Source organism: Clupea harengus, chromosome 23 (assembly GCF_900700415.2).
Source record: "Clupea harengus chromosome 23, Ch_v2.0.2, whole genome shotgun sequence".
Lineage (NCBI taxonomy): Eukaryota > Metazoa > Chordata > Actinopteri > Clupeiformes > Clupeidae > Clupea > Clupea harengus.
Genome location: NC_045174.1, coordinates 16,700,337 through 16,711,442, shown reverse-complemented (window position 1 = coordinate 16,711,442; position 11,106 = coordinate 16,700,337). Strand labels below are relative to the sequence as shown.

Sequence of the window (11,106 nt, the reverse complement as noted above, 5' to 3'; positions counted from 1 at the left end):
AGCATGGAAGGGAGAGCGGTAGAAACTAGAGAGGGAGCCAGTGTGATATCATCTGCCCCTTCCACTTTCAATTCTACTGAGAACAAACCACCAATGAATCCACAGAATCCCTCCGAGAAGACCATTTGGTCTAGGTGTTGATTAACTTGTGTGTGTGTGTGTATATGTGTGTTTGTGTACTCGCGTGTATGTGTGTGTGTGTGTATGTGTGTTTGTGTACTCGCGTGTATGTGTGTGTGTGTATGTGTGTTTGTGTGCTTATGTGTATGTATGTGGGTGTGTGTGTGTGTGTGTTTTGAGGGGGGGTTGCAGATTTCAGATGGGCTAGTTGGGAAACTAGTGAGCTGTGACCTGCCTTTCTTCCACACTTCTACTGGGAGACAAAGGACTTATCTTTCCTGGGGGGCCACTGACACAAGCCCCAGGATCAACCCCCCCACCCTGCTACCCCACTCCGACATCGAGCTGAGTCTCAGCACAGAGAGAGGATTCGCTGTTGGAAGATCAACGTCATCTGATTGAGCTAAGCGACACTAAGCTAAGCTAAGCTAAGCTAAGCACATGTTGCGATGGGTGAGTTGGTTAGCGTGGGAAAAAGCGCTCCTGGGGTCGCACAGTCCTACCTCATAGGAGTGGGCGACATAGGAATGGGAGAGAGACCTTATGGAAATCCAATGGCCAGTGGCTTAGCTTAGCATTACGACATAATGACGGTGTGACTTGAGAACTGTACCAAAACAGAAGCCGCTTCTGCGGCTGATTTGGCTCTGGTGTGGCTCTGATCCGGTCTTAATCTGGCACATGTAGGCACCATATAGGATCCATCCCAGACAGGCAGAAGGTTGGTATAGGTCTTAGGTCCTGTGAAAATGATTTTAGATGGTAATCATCAAGAGTTGCTAATGTTGCTATACAGATAAATAAAATTGAATTTTACTGAATTGAATAGAGGTTTAATCGCACCACTACGCCGCAGTGGCCAACCCAAATGGTTTATTATGAACCAGATTTGGGGAAATGGGTCATAGTCTTATTGGCTACATCCTGTAGGTATACACACAAGTCTTATGTGTTAATTTGATAAGTAATATATTCTTTCATATATTCTTTTATCATTCAAATATGGACATGGACATATCAGTCAACTTGATATTGGCTATTCCACAAAGTTTTCACGGTAAGTTCAGAACGGAGTTTGTTTGTTGCAACTACCGTGTGTCAACCATAACTTATAGGATGGGAAAGAGATCAAAGTAGCAATTTTACTTCTGTGGAAGTCGGTAGTAGAATGATGACAGTAGGCAGTGATTGTGGATATGGATGTCTGGATTTCACTCTCTTTATAACACACACACACACACACACACACACACACACACACACACACACACACACACACACACACACACACACACACACACACACACACACAGACACACACACACACACACACACAAACACACACACACACACACACAGAGACAAGCACACACAAACACAGACACAGACACAGGCACACAGCCACAGACACAGACACAGACACAGGCACAGGCACAGGCACAGGCACAGGCACAGGCACACAGACTGGTAGATTGACTGACTCCACCCACACTATAGCTTGCCAGCTCAGTCTATCGGGTGAATGTGTGTGCAACTAAATGTAAAAAGAAGAGTCACGACCCCAAGTCACACAATTAAAATGTGCTAAGACAATCCTAGCCATAACGGTGTGACTTTAGATGTGTGACCTGCTTACGCCAAATTGAAAAATTGTATCGCCTCATATCTTCTGCTTTCCCCTTCAGTAAATTCTCTACTGCTTATAAATGTGCTGTTACTTTCAAGAGGGCAGTTTGGATATAAACACGAAGCTAGGACTAATCTCAGTCATGAGATGCCAGTGGCAACTGTAATGATAATAGTACTCATGTGAACTCACATTTGGAGCAGATGCCATTCAAGGCTCTTAAAAGCATTCAGACTGGAAAACAGCATACTGAAAGGTCAAGTCTATCTGTTCCCGTAACTAAATATTTACCTACTGACAGTTATCTCAATCATGCTCAACACAGACTGCACTAGTCACACAAGGGGCTGCTATGCTCCAGAGATACTCTAGATGTGAGGCTTTATTGTGTCGTAATGGAGCGTGATCGCGAGCACAAGGAACTTGACATCTTGTCCTGGCTATAGATGAAAATATGACTATACCTGTTCACAGACACAGGTCCCGGGAATCAGACGAACGGGTCGGCCATCTCAGCAGCGAACACAGGAACAGGAAGGTTCTGGCCTGAGGTTTTGCAGGAGTTTCTCTCTCTCTCTCTCTCTCTCTCTCTCTCTCTCTCTCTCTCTCTCTCTCTCTCTCTATCTCTCCAGGGCCTTGTCTTTAGATCTGTGTAGCTAGTAATCCATTCAGTGACAGCCGGTCCCAAGTGCATCAGTGTTTGTGTGTGTGTGTTTGTGTGCAGGGCGCACTGCTTTAAGGGTGGTGACACACCCACACAGACATGTGGAGACTATCCAATAGGATCTAACAGCCAATAGGATTTAAGACTTCAGCTTGAGAGTACAAATAGGGAGCTTCAATCCTAACTAATACGACAACTGAAAGTTATATTATTTTGCAGTAACTACTACTACTACTGCGATTATTATCATGATGATGATGATGATGATGATGATGATAATAATAATCAAATGTGCTAAAACTCTTAAAACTATTAAAATTAGTTTTATTATTATTATTATTATTATTATTATTATTATTACTATTATAATACTACTAATAATAGTAGAGTTTTAGAACATTTGTACGTCAAAGAAGATGGTTTTGTCTCCTTTCAAGTGCAGAGGAAGGACAGACAGGCCAGAGAACCCGTTCAAAACTTTAAAGGGGCTACATGTAAGCCTGACTAGCTGTGGGATAGCGAGCTAAATTATTTCATACTCCGCACCCCAAGCAGACTGTTGCTATACACTGGTATACAGTGTATTACTTTTTTAGTACACCCCGACCTCAGAAGTAAACAAAAAAGTTTGACCAACGTGGAGGAGGCTGAAGGCTACATGTACCATTAAAACATTTATATAATTGAAATAATTCAATCCAGCGCTCTGAAAATGGATTGAGGTTCTTGTGTTTAAAAAATGGAGCGTTCCATTTCTCCACCAATGATCAAACACTGTCATTATGTTAGCCTCTGCAATAGTATTCTAGTAATTAAAAACACCGTTCCTGACAGTTCATGGGTTTATGCCTGTGACGGCACCATAGTTTTGCCTTGCTCGCTACAGTGACTCATTAGCGCCTCTTGAAGCCAGTGGGCTGGCTGGTTAGCATGCTAACTTTAGTGGATATCTGGGCAACACAGTGCACGGTCTGACATTGCCTCAAAATGGTTATTTCTTCACATTCTGTTGATATTTCTAGTTAATTTGTGGATGTTTTAAACTACAATTCTTACCTATAGCATCACCCAGTTCTACGTTTAAATGTTTTGTCATTTAGAATAAAGACCTTCAGTAGGTTAGGGTGCTCCCTAACCCTCAAAACCTTGGTGTTGTCAATACCTTACTCCGCTAGTTGTACTACCGAAACTGAACTAAGGCCGCATGACGGTCATCTCCGTGTCTTTGTACAGATGTGGTGGCAGCTGTTGCCGGAGGCGTGTCTACTGGGCTCCTCCTCCTCCTCCTGCTTGCAGTCTCCGCCTACCTGCTCTGGGTCAGGAGGAGGAGGCGGAGCCAGAGGCAGTATCAGGAAATGGTCTCGACCGCAGCCGCTGTCCCATCATGTACCTCTCCTCTTGGCCTGAACACGCAGACGAGCGGACAGAGGTGAGAAGTTAGAAAAGTGTGCTGATTCACCGTTGGCCACCTGAGAAGTTAGAACAGTGTGCTGAGTCACCGTTGGCCACTTCACGTTTAGCAAAGTCAGCATGTGGGATAGAAGACCACAGAGTAACACAGTAAACATGAAAACACAGCAGTTGAGGACTGTGCCTTTAATGCTTTTAGTTCTTACATACGTCAGGTGTGGTGCTTTCGAATAAACCAGTGCAGCTTTCAATACAATCTGTTGTTGAAGAGAACAGCAACAACAGCTACTGAATGAAATATTTTAGTACTACAGATCATTTGGTGTTGACATGTAATGTTCAGAGTCTAACGTTCACATGCTTCACTGCTACTGAAATCGCTTTATTAAAGAACTCAGCAAAACTACGCAGCCACTTCTCTGTGTCGATACATCATGGGCGTGCTCTGTTGGAGCAGATTTGTACCCTCCTGTGTATTTCAGGGTGCTGATTTCTGTGACAGCTCTGAGATCCCATCACAGTCCCCCTCTCATGTGCTGTGTCTTTCTCCTGCAGCTTACGAGCCATCCCCTTTTTCCTCCCGCCCTGCTTTAAGAGCCGACCGCATGTAAGCCTGGAGGAGGAGGAGGAGGATGAGGAGGAGGGGGTACAGGAGGAAGAGCAATGGCCCGTAGAGCAGCACAGTCACAGGGGCTCGCTGACAGTGGGGAGTAAGTCAGTGGAGGAGGAAAGAGAGAGAAGGAGAGGAAGAAAATATTTGGAGGAAGAAAGGGAGAGAATGAGAGAAAGAAAATCTGTTGATGTTGTTTTAGTAAATTAGCAGTTCAGTCATTGTTCAGATTGTGCTGCAATATTAGTTTGTGCTTGTATCTGTGTGATTGATGTTAATATGTTTTTTTCATAGATTAAATTCTAATAGATTGAATTTAGTATCTACATTCCTTGACTTGTTCAAAGTGTAGTCTTGCCTATTTTACCCCGCTCTCTCTCTTGCTCTCTCTCTCTCTCTATCTTTCTATCTGTCCATCTATCTCTCTTCTTCCTTTTATGTTTCTCTATCCCTCTCCCTCCCTCCTCCCCTCCTCCTGGTTAACTCCTCTCTCTCTGTTTGTGTGTGGAGCTGCCTTCCCCCTGGGTGCCTTGAGGCCAGACCTGTACCACGTCCCTGAGGAGCCCAGTGAGTGGGCGCCCCCTGCTGGCAGTGCCGTGCGTCTGTGGTTTGCGGTGGAGTACCAGCAGGAGAGGGAGCAGTTGGTGGTCTCACTGCTGCGCGCCGCCAACCTGCCCGCCCGTTGCCACGCCAACGCCACACTGGTGAGGCTCCAACTGCTGCCTGACGACCGGCGGCATCGACAGGCCAAAGCCAAGCGCAAAGGTCGCGACCCCAAGTTCAACGACAGCTTCGTTTTCCAGGTGAAATTTATCAAATGTCACGCACAATTTATTCGTTATTCAATGTTGACTATACATTTGTTTGTCTGTTGTGTGTTTATACATGATGTCACTGATCGCAATTTTACATGTTCATTCATTCCTATTTTGCTTTCTGAAGATGAGCTCTGTTCACCACAGTGATTTAAAGGCCCCTTTCTCTCTGTCCTCTAAACCACTTTTCTCACATTTGTAATTTAAGGAATTCACAGCACACATAGATCAACACTTATTATATTATTATATAATATATATATATTTTATTTAATAATTATACTATTATATGATATCTACAGATAACACTGAACACTCATTTGTCTTGTCATTATGTTGAGTGTACAGATATCTAGGAACTGTGCAGATAAATGCACTATATCTTTGGTACAGGTATCTAGGGGCTTTATTGATGAGTGCAGTTTCTCTAAGTATTCAGGTATATAGCAGCGCTGTTGGTGCGTTTCCTCTCTTTAAGTATCTCAGATGATCAGCAGCTGTGTTGATAAGGGCACTCTGTGTTAGTACACAGGTATTCAGGTGCTGTATTTATATCTTCAGTTCAGGTATCTAAGAGCTGTGTTAACATCTTCGGTCCAGGTATCTAAGAGCTGTGTTAACATCTTCGGTCCAGGTATCTAAGAGCTCTGTTAACATCTTCGGTCCAGGTATCTAAGAGCTGTGTTAACATCTTCGGTCCAGGTATCTAAGAGCTCTGTTAACATCTTCGGTCCAGGTATCTAAGAGCTGTGTTAACATCTTCGGTCCAGGTATCTAAGAGCTGTGTTAACATCTTGGGTCCAGGTATCTAAGAGCTGTATTTATATCTTCAGTTCAGGTATCTAAGAGCTGTGTTAACATCTTCGGTCCAGGTATCTAAGAGCTGTGTTAACATCTTCGGTCCAGGTATCTAAGAGCTCTGTTAACATCTTCGGTCCAGGTATCTAAGAGCTGTGTTAACATCTTGGGTCCAGGTATCTAAGAGCTGTATTTATATCTTCAGTTCAGGTATCTAAGAGCTGTGTTAACATCTTCGGTCCAGGTATCTAAGAGCTGTGTTAACATCTTCGGTCCAGGTATCTAAGAGCTCTGTTAACATCTTCGGTCCAGGTATCTAAGAGCTGTGTTAACATCTTGGGTCCAGGTATCTAAGAGCTGTATTTATATCTTCAGTTCAGGTATCTAAGAGCTGTGTTAACATCTTGGGTCCAGGTATCTAAGAGCTGTATTTATATCTTCAGTTCAGGTATCTAAGAGCTGTGTTAACATCTTGGGTCCAGGTATCTAAGAGCTGTGTTGATTAGAGCACTCTGTCAGGTATCCAGGGGCTGTGTGGATGAGTGCACCCTGAGTCTGTCGGTGCTGAGTGTGGACCGGCTGAAGAAGCACCAGCTGCTGGGTCGGGTTCTGCTCCCTCTGAGGTGGGGGGAGCTGAGGGAGGCGGTGGGGAGAGTGATGTGGAGAGACCTGGAGACCGAGAGCGGACAGGTAACCCCACCTGGATGACTAAGGCAAGCTGTCTTGAGAGAGGGTGTGTTTTGTGTTGAACAGTTTGTACGTAGGGAGTTAAATATGTGACTTTGGTGTAATGGTGTCAGCCAGTTTTTTGTAGAGACATGCATTACTTTTTAATTAAAAAGGGAAGACAGATGTGATATCAGTTCTGTCCATTGACTTTGTCTATTTCTCTCTCTCTATGTGTCTCTCTCACACTCACACACACACACACACACACACACACACACACACACACACACACACACACACACACACACACACACACACACACACACACAAACACCAGCCCAACTCTAAGCACGGTGACATCCAGGTGTCTCTCAACTACAACGCTCAGCTGCAGCGCCTCACGGTGGTGGTTCTGAGGGCGCGCGGGCTGCCCCTGCAAGCCGAGGCAGGTGAGTCACGCAGTAAGAGGCTTATGGAGTCCATGCCCTCTGCCGGCTAAGCCAAATTCACTTACACTCACTCTCCACGCCTTGCGGTGGGGACTACAGAGGGAAGACGCTCAGGGCAGTGTGTGTTACGGTAAAGCAGTGAGTGTGACGGTGAACAACCTGCTTGTTACAGTGACTGACTTCAGCGGGTTGATGGAGTCATCTCCCAAATAAAGTGAGAAGTGAAATACAGACGCAGAACCTGTCCAAACCTGTCCTCAATAATCCTATTTAAAAAGCTTTTTTATGTTATTATTACATTTTTCAAATTTTTAATAAAGCACAGTTAAATCGTTTTTCATCATCACTTGTGGCATTAACCCACGTGTTATTGTACGTTATCACTCTGGGCTTCTACTCTGGTCTGGGGCTTGGACAGGTGTGTGTGTGCAGGTGTGTCTTCGGCTGCACACGCTGGTGGTCCGGGCGAAGAGGACGGCTCTGGCCACAGGAAGTGACCCCGCCTTCAACGACAAGCTCACCTTCAAGCTCCTCCCCCCACAGCTGGATGACGCCTCCCTCAGCCTGGAGGTCCAGAGGCCGAGCGCAGTAGGGCCAGGTACATGTCAATCAAAATACCGTAACCGTGGAAACAAAATCACTAAACAAATCCTCGTTTAGTCAATGTGAAATGTGAGGGGGGAGGGGGGGGAAATGTGTGAGTACAACTTGGAAAGAAAAGTGTACTAGTGAATATTCAGGAACGCTAATATGAATAACTTCAGGTCGATTTTGGCATAGAATAACATAACTAACACACTGCACTGCTACATTTAAACTACACCTGTGTGTCCTGAACTAACCGTCCATCCATCTCATATAGTTGTGTTGAACTCCTTTTAATGTATGTATTTCTTATGGTACTAACTACATTTAAGAATACTTTTACCTACGCTAAGTGTACATGTACACATGCAGCTACATTTAAAAATAGCTTTGCTTTCTTCAAAAGCTTCCTTGGGACTGGTGGTCATCGGGCCCTTCATGTACGCCAGGGGCCCAGAACTGGAGCACTGGAACGACATGGTCAGCAAACCTCAGGAGCTGGTAAAGCAGTGGCACGGCATCGGCACGGCAACGACAACATGAAACTCTGAAAAGCTGACCTGGAGAAGCAAAAAAACATCTCCTGCAAATCACTCTAAACAGTAAAAGCAGCTACTTCCACTGCTGCTATGCTTATGAGAAAAAAGCTTTGGGGCAAATTCAGTATGAGGCCATTTGGTCTACGAGAAGCACCAAGTCAAGGACTCATGCTGTTTTGGAGGGTAATGGTGCAATTAAATGACTAGAGAAACAACGCCAGAGGCTACGGCTCCTTGAAGACCATTACACATGACACGCTTCTGCTGGTAGCCCCTCACTGGGTGGGCTCTAGCCCTGAACTGTCACAGATCCAGTAGCTCTGCATCCAGTGAAGGCCTGGTCCACTCCACATCCAGCTACTGCTATGGCGTATATATATAACGTTTGTTTTCCATTCACTTCGGGAGCATAATTAAAGTTTGCTATGATTAAATGGGGCTATGAATGAAACCTGAAGTCGTCTTTTTGCAGATGAAACCAGTGCAGGAGAAAACACTCGCTCTGTCTCCCTCTTCTGCCTCCTGCTGAGTATCTGTCAAAATAATGTGCTATTCCAGGCACACAGTGTTGTGTGTTTATTATGCTTTTGGGTGTCCCGGTGCTTCCTGTCTTAGGACCATTTAGGTTCACGCTGTTTTATCACTAGTTTATTTTTTCATTGGAGGAGAAGACACATTCACAAAATAAGCATGTGGCCAGAAGAGTTTTATCTTTCAAAAAATAAAAGGAAAAAAAAAGTCAAACAATTCAATGGTGTCTGAATGCGACTGGGTAATCTTATCATACAGTGTATCAATGATTCAATGAAGGTACAATGAACTGTTCCAATGACATTCAACTGAACCTGACTGAGCCCTCTTAGCGTGGGTGTTAGTTGTATAGGGTCATATTATTCACATACCCAAGTGGTCAATCAAGGCCTGATCCATCCCAGAACCAAGCGCCATCTGGGCACGCTGTGGCCATGGCGTATGTGTTTATCCTGGGGGAGCTACGCACGGCCAGTGAACCCAAACATTACTGCCCTTTAAGCCTCTATTGTTGATTGAGTTGAATCCCTGGGTGTAAGGCCACTTAGTAACATAATCACTACGCAGCCGTACAGACTATGGAGACAGACAGACAGACAGTACCCCCCTTTGGACCAAGCGAAACGAAACAGTGTACAACAGAACAGCTGGCGCTTGGCGGGCAGTTTTGGGCGCAGTGGGCGCAGTAGAGGTCTAATAGAACCATCCAGGTGTGGCGGCCTAATTCAACCAAACACTGATGAAGGACGTGGCCTGCTTAAAAACCCCTGTAAAATCTGCACAAGGGCAGCTTGGTTGTTGTTGTCGTATCCTGCTGCTCAGGTTCAATGGTTGGGCAGTCATGCTGTTGTGTCTAGCCCTTGTGGGCTACAGACAGTTGTACTGTGAAGGAGTCCCTTTATGGATCCCGGGTACAACATGCGTTGCGTGTTGTGGCTATCACCAGCCAATTGTACGTTGTCGTTGTATCCTGCTGTGCACGATCTATGGTTGAGCAGTTGTAATATTGGTTATGTTAGGTTGCTGGCTACTTGCATGTGACAGTGAGAGGATTGGCTGCAGTGAGAAGACCCCAACCAATAGCACAAGGGATTTAACATATTTTCCTGTGTATAATTAAAATTACAACCAGTGACATTTTGTGTCATCATTGGTGTAAACATAGGGCAGTCACCAGGATCTCAACTCCCTTCAGTTCGCCATGTACTTCCCTGGCGACTACTCTAATGTACAGACTTAAATGTAGTGTAGAGGTGTAGTTCATGAATCTCAAACTCTAATGTACAGACTTAAATGTAGTTTAGAGGTGTAGTTCATGAATCTCAAACTCTAATGTACAGACATAAATGTAGTGTAGAGGTGTAGTTCATGAATCTCAAACTCTAATGTACAGACATAAATGTAGTTTAGAGGTGTAGTTCATGAATCTCAAACTCTAATGTACAGACATAAATGTAGTTTAGAGGTGTAGTTCATGAATCTCAAACTCTAATGTACAGACTTAAATGTAGTGTAGAGGTGTAGTTCATGAATCTCAAACTCTAATGTACAGACTTAAATGTAGTGTAGAGGTGTAGTTCATGAATCTCAAACTCTAATGTACAGACTTAAATGTAGTGTAGAGGTGTAGTTCATGAATCTCAAACTCTAATGTACAGACTTAAATGTAGTGTAGAGGTGTAGTTCATGAATCTCAAACTCTAATGTACAGACTTAAATGTAGTGTAGAGGTGTAGTTCATGAATCTCAAACTCTAATGTACAGACTTAAATGTAGTGTAGAGGTGTAGTTCATGAATCTCAAACTCTAATGTACAGACTTAAATGTAGTGTAGAGGTGTAGTTCATGAATCTCAAACTCTAATGTACAGACTTAAATGTAGTTTAGAGGTGTAGTTCATGAATCTCAACTGAAGCTAAAATCAACAACAGCTGCATTAGTCATTTTTCAGTCAATCTATTGTCCCATAGTTCCAAAGTCCAGTGTGTACATACAGTACACTAGACGCCGACTCAGTGCCATTTTCACCTCGGCCTGCGTCAAGCTAGTCACCTGTTGTCTTTTTAACAACGCATCGCACCGTCACCTGTGACTGGTTGTCTGCACAGGTAATAGAGCTGCCCATAGTAGTACTGGAGTGAACATCTATAATTGTCTCAGTGAATCTGAATTCACCTGCAACTGTGCGATGAGTCCTTATGGTTCAGGAGCGAGTAAGATGAAGTCAAGAGAGGAAGATGAAGTGGAGGGAGGAAGATGAAGTGGAGAGAAGAAGATGAAGTCAAGAGA

At 44.3% G+C, this 11,106-nt stretch overlaps 1 protein-coding gene across 1 annotated transcript; it reads left to right on the top strand.

The window, feature by feature from the left end:
* Positions 1–3,615: 3,615 nt before the first annotated feature.
* Positions 3,616–10,754, top strand: syt15 (synaptotagmin XV). Its single transcript, XM_042703369.1, has 8 exons — positions 3,616–3,797; positions 4,377–4,531; positions 4,942–5,234; positions 6,516–6,734; positions 7,051–7,162; positions 7,581–7,760; positions 8,154–10,070; positions 10,124–10,754. Exons 1-7 carry the CDS (start codon positions 3,616–3,618, stop codon positions 8,288–8,290), a joined length of 1,278 nt encoding a protein of 425 aa, XP_042559303.1. The 3' UTR covers positions 8,291–10,070; positions 10,124–10,754.
* The last annotated feature ends 352 nt before the right edge of the window (positions 10,755–11,106 follow it).

Excerpts from the sequence above, each read along its gene's own strand:
- syt15 (XM_042703369.1), top strand. The coding sequence starts at position 3,616 with ATGACGGTCATCTCCGTGTCTTTGTACAGATGTGGTGGCAGCTGTTGC. Across the intron at positions 3,798-4,376 it reads CGCAGCCGCTGTCCCATCAT|CTTACGAGCCATCCCCTTTT; the intron begins GTACCTCTCCTC and ends TTTCTCCTGCAG. Across the intron at positions 6,735-7,050 it reads TGGAGACCGAGAGCGGACAG|CCCAACTCTAAGCACGGTGA; the intron begins GTAACCCCACCT and ends CACAAACACCAG.